The following is an 18,727-nucleotide window of genomic DNA, read 5'->3' as shown; positions in this document are numbered from 1 at the left end:
AAATAACAGCTGATGTCTAATCATTTTTTCAAACAATTTTCACGATAATGTAAGACAACCTTAAAACAAGTCACTGGTGACGGTTTAACACGATGACCTACGGACAAATTACAGTTAACATAAGTACTGTAACAAATTACAGCATTATGACAAAAAATTACATTGTTATCCTTTTCATCGGGTTTTCAGACCCTCATTTTAATACAACAATTAGCAAACAAATTTAAAAAATGTGAATAAAAACAGACATGGACAAGTACAAAAAAAATCTGTCTTTACTTCAGAGTTGAGTACCTTTTCCTTCCCCACCTGGTGTGGGACTCACTGGTTCCTCCAGGTTCCACCAGGAGGCGCCAGAGCAGAGCAAGAGCACAGCACAAACACCAGTACAAAAAAAAAACAACAGGAACAGCTGAGAGAGCAGGAAAAGAAAGGCAACTTGGACATCGAATAAAGAAAAATAAGGAAAGAGAGAAGGAAGAATAGTTATAAACACCTTATATCGTGACAGAAACGTGGAAAATGGGTATTTTTCGCTCTTAAGTTATTTGGTCTACTTCAAGGCCTCTCGCAGCGCAGAGACCAGAATATAAACATAAACAGATCAGACAGTTACTGCATTGGTTCACATGCATCCCCCCTTCCCTCTTTTTTTTCTTTTTTTTTTTACTTTAAAAAAAAAAAGGACTATGCACATCTGATATGACATGATGTCACTACTTGCTATGCCAACACCATCCAAAAGCACTGATTTCACGATTCATGTGTACTGCAGAGATAAAAAGAAACGGTTGACTCAAATGTACTGTATAAAAACCAAAAACGCCATACTGTATACAACCAAAACACAGAAGCTCAATGTATTATTTTGTTCATTGGTCAACTCTCTGGCATGTTCACAACTGATGGGAGTTCCAGACAAATGTTTTGTCCAAATATTTACAACTATTTTGGTGGTTAAATCCTCGCTCTCTGCCTGGGTCTCCTTTGGATTAATCAGCACTGGGTACAAAATGACAGTCACAAGAAGTCTGGTGTCAAATGTATGTATGTAAAAACTGTTTTTTTCCCCCCCAATTATGAGTTTCACAATATGCCTGAAATCTTAAGCTGCAACATACTGATGTATTTTCCTGTTTGCTTTCATATGTTTGCAGTAAAAAGGCTAACAGTGTGATTGGGCAGTGCTAGAATGAAGCATTTCATGACAAATAAAGCTATAAATGAATTAATGAATTAAACCAAAGTCCCTTTTAGATTTTCAGGCACTCTTTCTATTATTTTTTAGTTTGGAAAGATTTGATATATCATCATGTCTGTTTTGAATTAAAGCCGTGAAAAACAAGAATAATGCTGACGTGTTTGATCACTGTATCAGTAGGGGAATATTTCAACATTACTTTCCCCACTTAAGGTGGGCTTGTGTGTATGTGTGTTTGAAATATCGTCATACTCATGTGGTGCGTGAGTGTGGCGAGTCAATCACAGTCAGTCAGTGCGGGAGCCTCCCTGCCAGTCAGTCACAAGGTGTGTGAGGTAGTGTGTTGGTGTCAGTGCTTTGCTGGTTGGCAGGCTAGATGTCTGAAGGACTGTGTAGTTTAACATTCATCATGATTTGACTCCTTTAGGGGGGGGGTAGCATTTGCCTTGAGTCACTCAAAGTGCTATATATAAGCATGAATGTCAATGAGTGTGTTTCTCTGTGTAGTGAACAAGTAAAGGGCTAGTCAAGAAAAAGTTGGGCAAGTAGCTGACATGACACACAGGTCACTCAGTTAGATCAGAGCAAAGAATGTCTCTATTTGTCCTTATGCGTCACACCCCTGGGCTGCTCCTTTGCCATCCACTCCTCAACTCTCATTAGCTGCTACCAGCTGGCCTAATCCCTGGCGCACAAACACAGCCTGGATGTCCTTGGTCTTGATGCAGAAGTCACAGGCCCAAACAGCGGCGCTCTCTCGAGTCAGCAGCCCGTACGCCGGCTCTGTCAGGCCTGTGCAGTCACGGTGGAACCAGCGTTGGCACGACGCCTCGCACAGGATGGCGTCCTGATCGTCATGCACCTCGGCCATACAGAGGCCGCAGGGGAAGACCATCCCGGGGCCGCCGAGTTTTCCAGGGCCAGTACCAGGCCCGGTTGAGGGAGCAGCAGGGCCAGGAGGCAGGGGAGACTGGGTGTTTGGGGTGGAAGTGGAGTTGGATGGGGGATTGGGGTTGCTGCCAGGAGTGTTGCCTCCGTTGTTGTTGGTCATGTTGTTCTGACCTGAATTGGAGGCTGCGTTTGGCATGGGACCGCCCGCACCAGGAGTGTTGTTCTGCTGGTTGTAAGGGGTGGAGCCAGGAGCAGAGTTAGGCGGAGTGGACTGTTGCTGCTGCTGCTGCTGGGTAGAGTTGTTAGAGTTGGGGGTGTTTGTGTTGCTGGGGGGTTGTAGCTGACTGGGTGGTGGATGCTGGGGTTGGCCTGATCCATTCAGGGGACCAGTGGGAGAAGAGTTGGGGTTAGGCTGGGGTGGTGCTGATGGAGGCTGGCCAGGGGTATTGGCATTGGGCTGCTGAACATCGGGGTGGCCAGGGAAGCCTCCACCTGCCTGTGGTGGGCCAGAGTTAGGAGGAGGGCCAGGAGTGGGGTTATTAGGAGGGGGGCCATTGGGATTTAGATTAAGCTGTTGCTGCTGCTGCTGTTGCTGCTGCTGAGGCCCAGGCGGTACCCCTCCTCCACCAAAGTTCTTTCCATCCTCGTTACCTGGTCCTGGTGGACTGGGACCAGGGTAGGGGCCATCCTGTGAGGGAGGGAACTGTCCTTGAGGGGGCATACCTGGCAACCCTCCCACCATGTTGCTTCCTGGGCCACCACCCATGCCACCCATCATGTTCATCCCAGGACCCATGCCGCCTCCCATGGGAGGCAGAGGGCCATGTGGGGGCCCTCTGGGACCTCCACCACCAGGTAATGGTGGGCTGTTGAATGGATGTCCACCCTGTCCATGCTGCTGCTGTGGAGGCATTCCAAAGCGAGGGTGGGGAGGCCCTCCTCCTCCTGGACCTCCCATAGCCCCTGGAGACAACATGGGATTGAATCCTGGCCCGGGGTGCATGGGTGGACTGAAGTTTGGTGGCATATTGAACTGAGAGGGGCCACCAGGGGGGAATCCACCACCACCTCCTCCTCCCCCACTGCCTCCCCCACCGCCACCTCCAAAGCCAGGCATCCCTCCAAAGCCTAGCTGGTGGTGAGGACCAGCGTTGGATGGAGGGCCGAACGGTGGCCTCCGCCCCGGCTGGCCGCCGCCTGGTCCTCCAGGGCCTCCCATGAAACCCATGCCTGCGCCCATTCTGCCTCCACCTCCATACCCACCTCCTCCACCTGCGCCCGGGCTGGGAAGAAATGGAGCGCCGCCTGGTCCAGCTGCCGCACTAGGTCGGGATGGGGGCCCGAAGTCATCGTCAAAGGGATTGGAGGCAACCAGGTGGTCCACCATGGGGGTAGGAGGGGGTGCAAACTCTGTGAGGTGGGAGAACCCTGCCGCCTGATACAAAAGAGAAAAAAATATATATATATATGTATATATACATACACACATGTAATGATAACATACAATAAGTATGCGTTTTAAAATTGTTATTTATTTTACAAGACCAGAAATTAAATTAAATTCTCATTTGAGCAATCTTTGTAGTCCACTTGTCGCATACTGTACAAAGGTATGTAGAAAAGTACAGCTAATACCTGAGTGGTGGATTTTCGCGCCTTCTTCTTCTCTGGACTCTTCATCTGTGAAGCTGAAATAGTAAAATACGTAGGGAAGGGGTGGAAAGGGGGAGATATAATATTAGCCATAACAAAAACGTGCCTTAATGTCTCCTGCTATTGGTCCACCACCAATCAAGTGCACCATCACATTTGGATTGGCCAATACCCCTTAGTGACAGAGTGGAGCAGCTTTAGACCTAGGGCCTCTTTTTCAAGTCCAACAGTTGGGATGGATTCAATGATGGGACATAGACTGGCATGAGGACAAGATGCTGAACATCCAGGCGTTATCATCACCAAGGTTATGAAGCCTTGAATCGCAAATGACCCAGGCAGACCAAATGACCCAGGCGAGAGGGAGAGAGGCCGCAAACAGAGGCAGAAGAGGTAAGGTCAATGAGGGAGACAGGAAAAGACGAAGACATGAGAACGAGGAAACGGAGTTGAAGGTACATTGATAGCAAGATAGACATGAACCCCGTTCACAGATCCACTCTGTGAGAAACAGCCACCACCGGAGACAGTCGTGAAGTTTACATATGGGGGAGGCGAGAAGGGATTTGCTAACAGCACCAGTGCAGCCCATTGCAGCGCAGTAATGGATGATTCCGATCTGATTGGGAGATGGGTGAAATTAATTCCTACCTTTGCTTCGTTTTCCTTGTCCCGCCAGTAGTCTCCCCGATTCGGCAGCCATTAGCTAATATGACTGTCGGTGAAGTGGCATATCACCGTTCATATGCAAGAAAAAAAAAGTTAAAAATGACGACGTCTGGAAGGCTATGAGCCGAGTAGGTGGAATCTGCCTTTAGGTCATGTCAATAACGCTAAAATGGTTATCACAGCAATAACTAACACGTATTGGTAGCTAGGTTATATTATAACGCCGGCCCAGGTCTGAAACTCCTTTCCAGCTGCAAATCTTTCGCCACGGTGTCTGTCACGCCGGGATTTGGTCACCAAATAAACGTCAGGTAAAACTGAGCTGGCTCGCGTTATTCAGCACAAGTTCGTCTTGTGGCGAGGCCAGCCTCTGGTAGCTGAGTGAAACCGGTTGCTTGCTACCTGGCTTGACTGCCAGTACAAGCAAGTTACAGAGCACCCCCACCTACCCTCTCTAAATGATCACTTACAGATGTGTAGCAAAGAAACCGACCAGCTAGCTAACGCAAGCTAGTTACTACCTTGGCTAACTAGCTAGCCACGTTACCCAATGTGGCTTGCTAGCAGCGTTGAGATTTCACCCAGTAGCCGCAACACCGGGAGCATTAACCGAAACTGTGATTTGTCCCTCTACATTCATTTGTGAAAATGTGCATTTAATTCCCCCTATCACAGTATTGATAAGATAAAGCAGTCGACCATGTTTTGAAAACTGTTGTTTACTATGCTAACATTAGCTTGCTAGCTAACGTTAGCATGCCACTGAAGATAGCTAGCCATCTTGCAGACTGTCTTGGAAGCAAACTGTACCCTTTCTCCGTTGCTTGCTCTGCTGTCCTTTAAATTGAAACTCTCTGGTGTGTCATTGCCAGCAAACCAGTCCGCACTCGGTGTATGCTTGTTGATCCACCATACAACTATAATTCATTCAAAAACGCAAATTTTGCCATAATTATCATGGCCTTCTATCGCCACCGGACAAAGAGGGACAAACAGGAGCATCGCGCACCATGGAAGGTTACATTTCATCGCAAAAATAGGGGTGCCGATAATCATACTTTATAAACATGAAACACATTTAGCAAAAACGGTGATTGTAACATGGGTTGTATTGTATAGTGTAACAAGTTATAATATCGTGTATTTAAAAACTACCAGAATAACTATCTTTCATGGCTTTTATTCAAATGATAGAATTGGTGGTATACCTTTCACCGGTGTATGTGGAACAGCTCAGAACGGACCATTTCTCAGCGATACCCTGTACAATTAAATAAGGGGTGGGCTTTAATTAGACAGCCAATTAAACACATTACCAAGTGACATTATGATTAATACTGAATTAACATCCAACATCAAAACATTAATTTAACTGTCAACTTCAATTTAAGTCGTTATCTTAAAAAAAAAAAACTTTCGCATGAATGGATGTGGGCCACTGTGTACACATAGATGTATGTAGCCTATTATTCATGCGTCAGAGGATCATTCAAATTCATCGGAATACCAACATTTCAGGAGGCGCATGCATTGTTTTTCCCCCCTAAATAGTCATTTTGATTCCCATCTAATTATTATATTTTATAGTACAGGTAATACAGATGCTGCGTTAATTATAAATCCATGGAATAATAAAGGTGTCACTATCCTTTGGGGATGGGTTACCTGAGCATAGGTGAGTCTAAACTATTCTTATGAACTCCCAAAACAGTCATCCTACCATGGTGTCTACAATTAAAAGCTTATCACCGCCCACCCGGGTCTGCCTGCCCCCTCTTAACTTCAGATACCCCCCTCCCCTCTATACTCCAGGCGCAGTCAGGAGCCTCATTGCGACGGCACAAGGTTGTGAAAGACCAGATAAGCCTCTCTGGGAATGGGACCACAAATCAGAAGCAAGAAGAACTTTGCTTTCTTTCGGGTCTTCCCACTCCGAAGACATCTTTTCATCCAAAGGGAATAAGTTTTTTTCCCCTGAGGTGAAGAAGGAGCAGGTGTGAGGAGACTACAAATGGGATAAAGTAGTGTTGTTTCACCTCTTTGCCAAATAGGCATGCAGCCTGTGAGTTTTTACTTAGGCTACCCACATCTTTTTAAAGTAGGTCTAAGAGGAGAGCCATTGACTTTTGAAAGCATTTATGACATGCTTTAAAGTGAGGTGTGGGGATCCTGTAGTCTGCACAGGCTCTATCCTAGAATAAAGCAACGGAAGTCTTTTGTTAGAAAGGCTGTGATTTCTAAAGGTGCGTCTCTGGGGCCCTGGTGCATGGCGCTGAAAGGTGTCGGAGCAGGCAGAGAGAGCTTTACTGGTTTCCATCCGAGTTACAATGGCAAAGTGGTTCAAGGAGTTCCCCATCAATCTGAAGAACGGTACCGACCGGATCCGCTCAGCCTCCGAATCTGGCGCACAACCAAGAGCCAATAAAGCCGGGCTGGTGGCCAGCATTGGTACCAAAACAACAGGCTCCAAAGGGGGCCATCGCAAAAACTCCTCTTCTGACAGCACAGGCGGAGGAGGCGGAGGAGTCGGCTCTCTCCTGTCTGGAAGAAACCGAAAAAACTCAGCCGTGGAGCTGGGCAGAAACGGCGTGAGCTCCCCGAAAGATGGAAAAGTTTGGGACAACCTCCTGTCTGGGAAAAGTCGCAAGAACTCCAAAGCGGAGCCGGTGTTTGAGGAGCAGCACAGACCCCTGAAGAGCTCCCCATCCGCCAACTCTTACATCAACCGGCTGATCAGAGTGGACAAACTGGACAAAAGCCCCAACTTCAACAGCCCAGTGGTACCTGAAGCAGAGAAACCAGTCCAGTGCAAGACAGAAACAGTGAGTGACCTAAACAACCTCAAAAAGTGGTTTTTTTTTCTCTATCTGGAGTCACATGTCATACAAATATTAGTTTTAGGCTTTTAGGTTGAACATCTGTGGCACCAAATAACCCTTTTCTTATTTGTACTCTCCTTTTTACTTAATGTCAATTATCATAACAGCACCAAACAGTTTATGATGTGGTTAAAATGAGATGTATCTCAATCAGCTACAGTTTAAATGGCTGCTGACATGTTAATACATCAGTAAACATTAGTGCTTGGATGTAACTAAGTACATTTAGGACTACTCACTGCACTTTAGTAGAGTTTTGAGTAGTCTACTTGCCTTACCTGAGTATTTCAATTTGCTGCTACTTTTAAACTTTTACTTCACTTCATGTCAGAGGGAGATAATGTACTTTTTACTCCACTACTTTAGTTTACAGCTGGAGTTACTGGTGACTTTACAGATCAGGATAATAATACAAAATAAAATAAACTAATAGATTATGATGTAGGCTATTAGATTTAGCCACCAAGAAGTATTTAAAATTATTACAATTAGCTCCTCCTTCGCCAGCAGCAACATCAATGAATGTATCAATAACTATAATCTAATAATATGCATTATTATGAAGTGGGCCACTCTGCATAATGAGTACTTTTACTTTTGAAAGGCCTACTTTAAGTACATTTTTATGATACTCCTGCTTGTATGTGAGTAAAATTTTGAATGAAGGACTTGGATGTTTTTAGTGATATTTCTACTTTTACTTGTGTAAAAGTTCCGAATCCTTCTTCCCCCACTGTTGTTCCCCAATGAAGATGTAACTCTTTTATAATTAGTAATCAAAATGTATTGATTGTGTAACCATAATAATGACAGTGATCATGAGTACACATTTTTGTTGCTATTTCTTTCAAAAATTTCTTAGATAAAACCATGAATAACATTTATTTTGAAATGCGTATTTCTACAGTGTAGTATTGTGAGTAAACCGCTGCAGCAGTGCAACAAACTCCACTCCAGTAAAAACAACATGCTGTGTCATCAATACCGTTGACAATGAAGTAGCACCGACCGAGTCCAAGCTCTGAAAATTGATATTATTGTTTCAGTCTCTCCCTCCCTTTTGTCTCCACCATACCCATTGTGTCCACTCCTCCCAGTCTGTCTTTCTATCTCTTTCTCTTCCTCTCCACCCCTCGCCCTTACACCCACCTTCCCTGCCTCGAATACAAAGCTGTGGTCAGACATGAGCCTTACCTTCTTCTCCTGTGTGTAATCTGGCTCAGCGCTCCCCTTCTCTCACCCCCCCCCCCACCTCCTCCTCACCCCTCTCTTTCACCAGATTCGGGCCCCCTGGTGAAGGCTATCATGTTATAAAAAGCATCGTGTTATTTGACACTCATGCGCTAACCCAAGTCCCCTCCAGCTTGGCTTTGAAAAAAAAAAAAGAAGAAAGATAGAGAAGTGAGGGATAGTGATAATGGAGGGATGGTGAGAAAAAAGATAAAAGAGAGAAAAAAATGAAGGTTTATATTTCAGAAAGGGAGTAAATCCCCATTCTTGATCTCAAATTCATGTCTGAAGCCGTCCCTAGGTTTTATTTTTGCACTTACCTCTTAGTTTCCCTGTTAACAAAGAATGTGAAGTTATTTGGACATGACTTGCCCAAAGAAAATGTGGGTGTCTGCATTATAGTCTGCATATGATCCACTACACAAATCACCACAGCACACTGAGTTTCAGCCTGTCAAGCATCTGCTGCTTTATTCAAATACCAACAAATGCCAACATTTCTTTGTCGAGGGAACACAACTGGAGGTGATTAGAGAGAGACAACGTCGTTTTATGGCCCACTGTTGTCTCCAGGCCAGTGGCTTGTAAAATAAACAAGAAATTATATGGTGCTGATAAGATGACAAGACAGTCAGACATGACTGGTGTACTGGAGAGAGGCTGTTAACAGAGACATATGAATGTGAAGAGAACGAGCTTTAAAACAAAGATGGCCTCTTTAGATGAGCCCGTCTTGTAGTTTCCAGCAATTAGTTCATCTTTTTAATCGGACAAACCTCTACATCGACGCTACCTGTCATGTTTATTTGAGCTGATTTTAAAACAGAGCTGAAACAATTGATTCATTAGTTGAGTGTATTTTCATAACTTTATTTGATAATCTTTAAAGCAACTTGCCAAACTTTGGCTGGTTCCAGTTTTTCTATTGTTGGCTTTCTTTGCCAACCTATGTTTAGCCCTACAGTCTTTGGTGCCATCTAGAAAACGTCTCTTGTTTTTGTCAGAGTTTAAAGAATGGAATTATGCTTGCAAACACTATTGATTTCCTTGTACTGTTTGATCCAGGTGATTATCCTTGAGGATTACGCAGATCCGTTTGATGCTCAGAAGACCAGAGAGCAAAGGGAGGCAGAGAGGGTCGGGGAGAACGATGGTTACATGGAGCCTTACGATGCCCAGCAGATGATTACTGGTAAGACTTTCATCAATCTACTCTCGCTGGCTCGTCCTGTAGCTGCCAGCTGTGACGGAGAGAGCTGTGATATTTCATTCAGTCCCTGATCAATGAATCTGTGCAGCTGCCTTTGACCACGTAGCCCCCGTGTGAATGACAGGACTCCCATTTTCATTCTCTCCAGGCCGACCGGTGAGAACATGAACTCGCTCCCCCGGTGCTCTCTGCACCCTGCGGGGTTGCCACGGCAACTGTGTTGCGTTCGGACAATGGGTGCAGTTTCCTGCCCCTGCTTCCTTTTTCCTGTCTCTGTTTCCTGGTACTATTCTCTAAAAGGGAAGTTGGCCCTCAGTGCCCCCCACCTCCTCTCGGACGCAGCTCTGTGTAACCCCCTATATGGACCTGTCTGACCATTTATCAAAACTTCCCAGCATCTAGGAAGACTGGTGGCCCGTCGTCCAATCACATGCTCCCCTGACCTTTCCTTCCATCACTCCATTGTTTTAACTAAAAGGGTTACACAATAGCCTGCTGTGAATGTAAAAATGTTTTATTGCGCTGCTCTCTAGTAGGTTTTACTTCAATCAGTGCCTGTGCTACTTCCAGGCCTCCTCAGAGAAGTCTGCAGAGGATGTGATGATGTGACTGAGTCAATTTATGAGGCTTAAATCATACTGAGGAAGTGAGCAAGAGTCTGATGTCACTGTTACTCAACAAGGAAGCCTGTGAGAGTAGGGCAGCATTATTATTAACACTCTATATAGCAGCTGACATCAGTTACCAGAATCCAACTCTACATTTCAGGGGGAATAACATGTCCTTTAAAACCAGTTTTAGCGATAGTGCAGCAATTAAATAACATTTAGTGGGTTGCACTGTAAAATGAAATTCTTATTTGCTGTCCTCTCTGTTTGTCATCCAAACAAACATACTTTTAACAGCATGTTAGAAAAGTAGAATCCAAGCTAAAGAACAAAGTAATGAAGAGTAAAGTAAAAAAGGACAATACTGTAAAATAAGATTCTGATATGCAGCAGTAGTGATAAAGTCTAATGAAAATCGTGCGAAGCTGTGCCATAATTCAGTATGATTAGCTTTTCTTGCATTGGGAGCAGATTTGTCTTAAACTGTTAGCACCGCCATCTTCCTTTATTCCTCATTTAACCAGTCAAATCGTATTAAGAGCACCCAGCAACACTAGAGTGTAAATCAAATGGCTGATAAAGTTCACAATTTCACATCATCAGTTATAGTGGTAGCTCTGACTAATAAGGTACATTTTTATAAAGGCTTTAAAGGTTGTAACAAATGGCTTTATTCATAATTGATAAATCAAGTATTTATGTTTTGTGAATCAGATAAAAAGCCTTTAATAAGAACATCGTCTGGGCAGCCACTTTGTGAGGATTTGAGGGATTGGACCATGCAACCACTTATCTTCTGGACCAAAATCTGTTCATTTAGTTAAGTTACTTAGCACTTATCAGTGGATTACGAACATTCATAACTACTTTACTGCCAAATAGAAAGGATAAGCACCAGCAAATACTAAACATTAGATAGCCAATAGATACAACTTGTAAACCTTCATAAACGGTGCCTCATTAGAAGTGATGCTGTTATGTTGAATCTTGCAGCCTGTCACTAAGCCATTTCCAAACAAAGTCTTCAACCAAACAGTCTAAATTTATAGTCTTTATTTGGGAAATGGAGATGGTGGAAGTGTCGACCTTTGGTCATGTGACAACAGGGGATCGCCTTCCTCTCCAGGTGGGGTTCTGTGTTTATCTCTCAGCAGAGATTTTAATCCCTAATCTCTTGTTTCTCACCTGCAAGAGATCAGACGTCGGGGGTCCAAGGACCTGCTGAAGGTGTGTGTGCTGATGGAGGCGGGAGAAGGGACGGTGGAGGAAAGCCAACCTGTGTCCTTGCAGATATATGACGTCCCATACGAGGGAAATAGTGACAGCGACAAGACGGCAGTCACACGCCCCGAGCTGGATCCTCGTCCCTCCACCGAGTACGAGCTGCCCTGGGAATGGAAGAAAGAGCATATCGTGAAGACTCTGTCAGGTACATCAGACGTTTGTTATGCAGACACAACGATATCTGAGAACAAGCTCAGCATCAATTCTGGGAATACTTCTGAAGTTACTTTTTTCTGCTGAGCACACCTGAACTGAATTCCCTGCACTTTTAAATTGTTAATCTTTTCTTATCCTTATCTTTATACTCCAAATAGCATCACTTAAAAAAACAACTAAAAGGGATCAATACTGGATACAGTTTTGCTGGTCTAGTAACCAGTAACATTTATAAAACACTGTTCCGGCCCTGCTTCTTCTCTGCCTTAGATACCACTGTGAAGTATGTTTGAAAAAAACAAAACAACAACAGCTCAAGCCTGTTCTCACATTTATATTTTATATACTGCATAGACCAACAGCATATTGAATAGCAGCTTGCATGAATCATCAAACTGATGTCTTCTTATTTTATATTTACTGAAGGCTCAGCTGTCAGTTGTTTCGTTACATAAATTCATATCTTCTCTCCTCACTCTTCTTCCCCCAGCACAGTTTGACAGCCCCGAACGCTCAGCCAAAGATGAGACACCTCACCCCACACTCACCAGGCAGCCTCAACATCCACCAGCCCAGTCGCAGCATCACCATCAGCATCAACATCTGAGGCAGAAAAGCTGGACCCAGAAGATCCTGCGATCCTCTCCTCCGACCCTGTCGCCATCCTCCACCCCTGGCAGCAACTCAGAAACTGAGGCCTGCTGTGTTGACCCCTCCCTGCCGCTGGAAAAACAGAGGTGAGGGGGCGGAGTGAGGCAAAAATTAATTAATGCTGTAATACTCAAACTATTTTAAAGGGAATTCAAATGTCAGAATGTGTCGGCATATGTTTCTTATTTTTTGCAATAAACCTCACTCCAGGACTTCAATAAATGTCAGTGTTACGTAACAGTTGTGCTCATTTCCACAGGGTTTGTATGAAATGAGCTTCTAGACTTGATCAATAGCAGATGAAATGTAACCCCCCCCCCCCCACCTCACTCCTACCCTCTGTCTCAGCTGGTACCATGGCTGTGTGACTCGTCAGGAGGCGGAGTTTCAGCTGCAGTCCTGCAAAGAAGCCAGCTTCCTGGTCAGGAACAGTGAGTCGGACAACAGCAAGTACTCCATCGCCCTCAAGTGAGTGTAAACTGAAAGTGCATCTGTAGTGTCTCCAGGGAAGAAATATTACCTGCTGCAGAGTATGAAGGGATAAAAATGTAACAGGTGTAAACTCAGCCGCTGGAAGTAGTTTATGAATATATAATAATATAATATAATATATATAACATATATTTTTTCACATTTCCCATAACTGTGTAAAGGATAAGGCTGTTGATATTCAATGTTTTCCATTGTCAAGAAATGCCTTTAAAAGGCAATAAATTTCATGCATCAGTAAGCTACTCTGTTGCGCTTGCTGACATGTTCTTGCATTATACATTACAACATTACTGTTGTAAATACCCACTAGAGCACAAAATGTGTGTCAATCCACGGCTAGAAATAGTCCCTAACAAATTCCCCTTTTACTCCTTTTTATAGCTAAAATCTACAGTGACCTGCTGTTTTAGGAAATTTTATAAAATACGAATGAAGACACATTGTTTTGGTAATTTCCTGAGATGTGTGGACTACAAAAAAAATTGAGAATAATGCTAGTGCTATTCTTGAAGGAATATAATGCATAATAGTAAGTTAAATCAATCTCATCAAACTTGTATATATTATTATTTATATTGCAAAATAAGACAGTAATGCCCATTTTAATTTCACAAAGAAACTGTGTTCACATAACATGTTTTATGACTAAAATTGGTTAATCCTCCCATCGCCTCTGTATGATTTAGGACGAGCCAAGGCTGCGTTCATATCATTGTTGCTCAGACCAAAGAAAACGGCTACACCCTGGACCAGAGCAGCTGCGTGTTCCCCAGCATCCCAGAGGTGGTGCATCACTACTGCACTCAGCGCCTGCCTTTCAACGGCGCCGAGCACATGACTCTGCTGCACCCAGTGCCTCGCATCCACTGACTCCACCCCAGCCAAATTAGGTATACTAAACAAACACACCTCCTGGCCCACATGGACAAAGTGTTCCCTAAAATCAGTCAAGACCTCACCTCTGAATAATGTGTACTTCTCCAGCTCTGCCCATTCCCACTTCATGTGTTAGTTTTAGGATTTTTATTTGATAATCAGAACATATTTGCAGCCCATCCTGTGCCTAGAACCGTGTCTTCTTCTGTCTTTACTTTACTTTCATGTGCAGCTGATGCAAAACATCTGAGCTGCTGTTTTGCATGTGAACAAGGGGATGGGGCTCTTTTAATGATTAAATGTGTCATGGAGTTGGTTTGGTACCAAGACTCATACACAGATGGAATGTTTTGATTATGCATTGTGATTCTATTGGAAGCTACACATGATATTTTTGTTATTGTGACTAAATTTACAATGAATTTACTATGAAGCAGAAAGTGCTTTTGACACAGAGTGACACTCATTGTTTTGTGGCTCTCTTTCTCCCTCTGGTGGATGTGCCGGTACACTGGCTGTGCTGGTGTAAAGGCCCACACAAAGAATTTCCTTCTTTCCTTAAAATTGATGGTAAAATCCGGGATGATGCATATCGTCATGTCACTCATCAAGATATGATCAAAGACCAGCTAGTTTATGTTTGTGCTTGTAGCATATTTCTAATTTATGCTCTTATACTTGTTAGTTGTCTGTAACCAGTGTCCCCTGAGGATTTCCTCTGTTTTACTGTGAATGAGGGAGTTGTTTCCACTGTATTATCTGCACTGTGAAGAGTGAGTGATTCACCCTGATGCAATGTGCTTGAAGGACCAAGTAGTTTACAATAATCTGTGCTTTTCATGACATGAACAGAGACTGCAATTCATCAGTAGTTTTCAGATGAACACGCCTGCTCGTTCTGGCTAAAATTGATCAAAAAACCCTGCAAATTGTTGTTATTTGTGGTAAGATTGTAAAATCAATGTCTTATGTCAAACTTGTTTAGATCTGCAAATGTGGCTCATTTCAATGGCAAGTGTTAAAATAAAGTAAACAAGGAAAAACTGTTTAAGTATCCGCATAAAAAAATGGCAGATAGCCTCTCTCTGTTTGATATTGTGCATTCACGCCCCTGTAGCTAAAAAGTAATGCTGTTCTCCCTCTGGGTCTAATGCCCCCTGGTGCTAAGAGGCAGAACACCAAATTGAGAAGTGGCAAATATATTAGTGGTAATTGTATTATATTCACATCAAGTCTTATTTTCCTTTATGTATTCAAAATGTAACTCAGACATCTGACATGGTATGTGAACTGTCAATTTTGAGATATGCTGGAAATCATTTGGATAGCTGCAGCACAGCCTCATGTTAACCATCAGAATAATAAAATATGAAATAAATACAGTTATATTTTGTCTTATGTTATATATTCTAGGAAGTCTTCCATTTTCATGTGTCTTCAAAGATTTAAAGGAGGTCAGTTTGTAGTTTTTGGCAGAACACTGAGGCAAGAACAAGTTATAGAGGAGACACACCTGCTATACATTTTTCATGTTGTCTTTTGACATGTGGAGGCCTGTTGTTCAAGCAAAGTAAAACAGATTAGAATATAAGGTCCTGAATCTCAATGCTGGAGATCCTCTGTGAGCTTCTCTCTGATCCCAATAAATCAATAACACGAGCAGCAAAATGTGAGGCTGTTTGTGTCAGCGATGTGAGTGAATGATCAAAGCGTCAAACCGTCTCACCCTCTCCGAGGAACAAGCTTCTTCACTGAAGATGCTGGAGTGACTGAATGAGGGCATTTTTTAGCGTAATGAATCTTTTAACTGCAAGTGCTTAATTGTGGTTTCAGCAATTTGGTAATTTGTCTGGAAGTTTAGTACTCCATTTCGCTAAAAGGGGATAGATTATTATGCCAGGTTAGAGTGAAATGGTGAGGAGGAAAGGTCTAGTGGGGAGATTAGGTTTAGCAGAGGATCATGTTGAGGACAAACATCTTACGTATCTGAAAGGAGCACCCAGGCCTGTGCCATGTGTAGATCTAAGGTAAATGCAGCACTAAAAACAGACAAAGAGTAAGAGTAGTATCATTACACCCATGTCAAGGATGCTTAATGTGAAGGGAAAAAAAATTGACACCATCCCTCCGTCCATCCCTCCTTTTCTTACCGTTTGCCCCTCTCCTTTACCTTCCTCACTCTGTCTGTGTTATCCGAGGCTGATATCTGTCTGTCACCTCTTTCTCCTTGACTCTCGGGGAGGACACTATCTCTGTTTGCTTCTGTTTGGAGCCAAGAGTTTGTGTTTGTGAGTTTTAAATTATGAAGGCAAGAGACCCACAGGTCATTCATTACTCTAAAACCAGAGATAACTTTCAATCTTCTCACATATGTTGTGTTGCTGGTTGCATGCGACTTTTGAAACACTTTTACCAGCTTAGCTACAAAAAATAAACCATCATTGCTGGAGGAAGAAGTACTAAGACGTGTACAGTATGTGAGATAAATGAAAGTACCAATACAACAATGTAAAAATATGAAATTGCAAGTAAAAGTTCTGCATTCACGTTTTACTTCAGTAAAAAATATATATATACAAGCATTATCAGTAGAATGGACCACTTTATTATTCACAAGCTTAGTGTCATGAGATAAATTTGAGCTTTGAGATGATTAATGGATTGGAAAGAAGCTACACAAATAAAATCGTTGCTTTTTTTTTGTGAAATATTGGATAATTTGAGCTGTAGAGGAGGAATCTCTCAATGGTTGAACTGCTGACAACTCGGTGACATCTGAAATGTGACAAAGGGCCCCAGCTACACACTGCCATTTTGTGAGGGATCACAAGCCAAAAAGATAAGAAACCACTGGTTTAATCTTGAAAATCTAGTAACTAGTAAATACAGCTGTCAGATAAAAGTTTTATATTTCCCCCTGAAATGTAGTGGAGTAGAGGTATAAAGTATTGATTACAGTACTTGGGTAAATGTGATGAGTTGCTCTCCACCACTACCTGTTATATCAAAGCTTGATAATTATGAATTAGAAGTGCCAGGGCCTTGTAATTCATATGTGTCCTGACTCCTCTCTGGCAGTCTGTTGCAGCCAGAAGGTCTCTCTGCGGTCTTCTATCAAGATGGATTTCATGAACCTGAGGAAAGCAGGCCTTCTCAAATTTTACCTAAGAGAGAGCAAGCTACACCTGCAAGGGAATTAATCTTCACATGATATAGACCCGGAGACATCTACGCTACTGTATACTTGAATGAATAATTTCATATTGTTCTCACATGTATGCTATTCTACTCTCGGTCAGTCGCTGCCCCCTCTCAGGCTTGCACGACAGCTTGACATGGACGCAGCTCGACTCCGTCTGATGGACGTGGTGGCTTGACATCTGGGTGTCGCTTGACCTGCTCTGTTGGTAACCGAAGTGTTCCCTTATCAGATGCTTCAGGCTCGGTGCCAGTGACATGGCCTGGCTTTGTGTTGCTCATCTCCTTTCCTCACACAAGGCAGGTGATGCCTGCCTTCTGATCCATCAGCCGAGACTCTTGCCTTTTAGTTTCAATCAGCTCACCTCAAGAGGTCAGGCGTGTTTTTAGATACAGTTTGCAGGATGTCCTCGAGCTATTGTCTGTCCCAGTGTGGTTGAAAAGGCCATGTGACTGAGAATTAAGTAACTGCTCTGGAGCATAACTCATGGAGGATATCTGTCTCAATCTGATCACAATTGAAACACCTCTGGAAACACCAATTATCACTATTTATAATCGTCCTTTATAGACTGTGGTGAAATACAAGCACATTTACTCTAGTACTGTACCTAAGTTCATTTTTAGGAACTTGTACTGTAGTGTTTCCATTTGACTACTACTTTATACTTCTCCTCTTAACCAAATTTCAAGGGGACACATTAGACTTTTACTGCTATACGTGTATCTGACAACTGTAGTTACGAGTTACTTCACATTTTACACAAAACACAAAACAGTGTTAAATATTAAAACAGAGGCTCCATATCCTCTGTGACCCCTCACAAAGAAAGCTGTGCATAGTTGGGCCCCCTTCTCACATTTTAGATGTCTATAAATTGTTCCATCAAAGAGACTTCCCCACTAAACGTCTTTGATGGTTTCATTTAAAAGATTAGAGAAAAGCCTAAAAAAAAATAGAATTTAAAAAAATACCAGCATAATAATGAAAAATGACTATATAGAAAGATTAGTTTTTTCCTATCCCATTCATCATCTCACAACCTTCCAGATTTCTCTCTGGGCCCTGGCCTGGGACCATTGATGCCACCTATGCATTGATGGATCAGTACTAACAATAATTTCATATAATATTCAGCACACAGGGATCATTTTTCTGCAGGAGGAATACCTCTCATACTGTCCGTACACAGGGCTGCAAATACTTGTGCACACTTACTTTGAATGCAGGAGTTTTACTTGTTTGTCTTACATATTTATACTTTTTTACTTAAGTAAAGGATCTGAATATTTCTTCCACCACTGTAGGTATGCTCTCTGTCTGTTACTTCCCCCCTTGGCATATTGGTACATTTGGTTTTTTAACCAGTGCACATGTGGTTGCCCTAAAAACTCACGTTATAAATTACAAATGTTGGCATTTAATCTTTCTCCTCCTCTTTTATGTGTTTATATTATCTCTCTACAATCTTTTGTCCTGCATGAACACCTGACAGGGTAGTGAGTGAGGCTGTTAACAGTCGTACCAGGTTGTTTGCTTCCCTTCAGGCTACAACAGGGTTAACTGTCATGGACACAATTTTATTTTGAATTGCTTAACTATCTGAAGGCCGAGCACTTCAAGCTGAAATATTCAAACGGCCCAATCAGAGGACGCCTTCTGAGAACACAGCAGGCGGTGGAATGAGAGCAGATAGGGTGAGCCCCACCCGTAGGCGCTGGCTGTCCC

At 43.0% G+C, this 18,727-nt stretch overlaps 2 protein-coding genes across 3 annotated transcripts; one reads left to right on the top strand and one right to left on the bottom strand.

Annotated features, from left to right (window-relative positions):
- Positions 1-260: 260 nt before the first annotated feature.
- On the bottom strand, positions 261-5,389 carry pygo2 (pygopus homolog 2 (Drosophila)). Of its 2 annotated transcripts, XM_070847018.1 has the most exons (4): positions 5,225-5,389; positions 4,397-4,460; positions 3,728-3,780; positions 261-3,527 (listed from the first exon to the last, which is right to left on the bottom strand). In XM_070847018.1, the coding sequence occupies exons 2-4, from the start codon at positions 4,446-4,448 to the stop codon at positions 1,851-1,853; spliced, it is 1,782 nt and encodes a 593-aa protein (XP_070703119.1). In that variant the 5' UTR covers positions 4,449-4,460; positions 5,225-5,389; the 3' UTR covers positions 261-1,850. The 2 variants fall into 2 exon arrangements, with proteins under 2 accessions (XP_070703119.1, XP_070703120.1); XM_070847019.1 differs by lacking the exon at positions 4,397-4,460.
- Positions 4,644-16,954, top strand: LOC139215973 (SH2 domain-containing adapter protein E-like). The gene is made up of 8 exons (XM_070847020.1): positions 4,644-4,725; positions 6,227-7,236; positions 9,589-9,715; positions 11,534-11,770; positions 12,272-12,518; positions 12,781-12,900; positions 13,611-13,814; positions 16,879-16,954. Exons 2-7 carry the CDS (start codon positions 6,742-6,744, stop codon positions 13,792-13,794), a joined length of 1,410 nt encoding a protein of 469 aa, XP_070703121.1. The 5' UTR covers positions 4,644-4,725; positions 6,227-6,741; the 3' UTR covers positions 13,795-13,814; positions 16,879-16,954.
- The last annotated feature ends 1,773 nt before the right edge of the window (positions 16,955-18,727 follow it).

This window comes from Pempheris klunzingeri, chromosome 16 (assembly GCF_042242105.1).
Source record: "Pempheris klunzingeri isolate RE-2024b chromosome 16, fPemKlu1.hap1, whole genome shotgun sequence".
In the NCBI taxonomy this organism is placed as follows: Eukaryota; Metazoa; Chordata; class Actinopteri; order Acropomatiformes; family Pempheridae; genus Pempheris; species Pempheris klunzingeri.
This window is presented reverse-complemented; position numbering and strand designations above follow the sequence as displayed.

What these genes read in the sequence shown, in the direction of transcription:
- LOC139215973 (XM_070847020.1), top strand. Translation starts at nt 6,742, where the DNA reads ATGGCAAAGTGGTTCAAGGAGTTCCCCATCAATCTGAAGAACGGTACC. An exon ending in TGCCCAGCAGATGATTACTG is followed by an intron (nt 9,716 to 11,533) that starts GTAAGACTTTCA and finishes CTCACCTGCAAG; the next exon opens with AGATCAGACGTCGGGGGTCC. An exon ending in CTGCCGCTGGAAAAACAGAG is followed by an intron (nt 12,519 to 12,780) that starts GTGAGGGGGCGG and finishes CCTCTGTCTCAG; the next exon opens with CTGGTACCATGGCTGTGTGA.
- pygo2 (XM_070847018.1), bottom strand. Translation starts at nt 4,448, where the DNA reads ATGGCTGCCGAATCGGGGAGACTACTGGCGGGACAAGGAAAACGAAGC. An exon ending in ACAAGGAAAACGAAGCAAAG is followed by an intron (nt 3,781 to 4,396) that starts GTAGGAATTAAT and finishes TTACTATTTCAG; the next exon opens with CTTCACAGATGAAGAGTCCA. An exon ending in CGCGAAAATCCACCACTCAG is followed by an intron (nt 3,528 to 3,727) that starts GTATTAGCTGTA and finishes CTTTTGTATCAG; the next exon opens with GCGGCAGGGTTCTCCCACCT.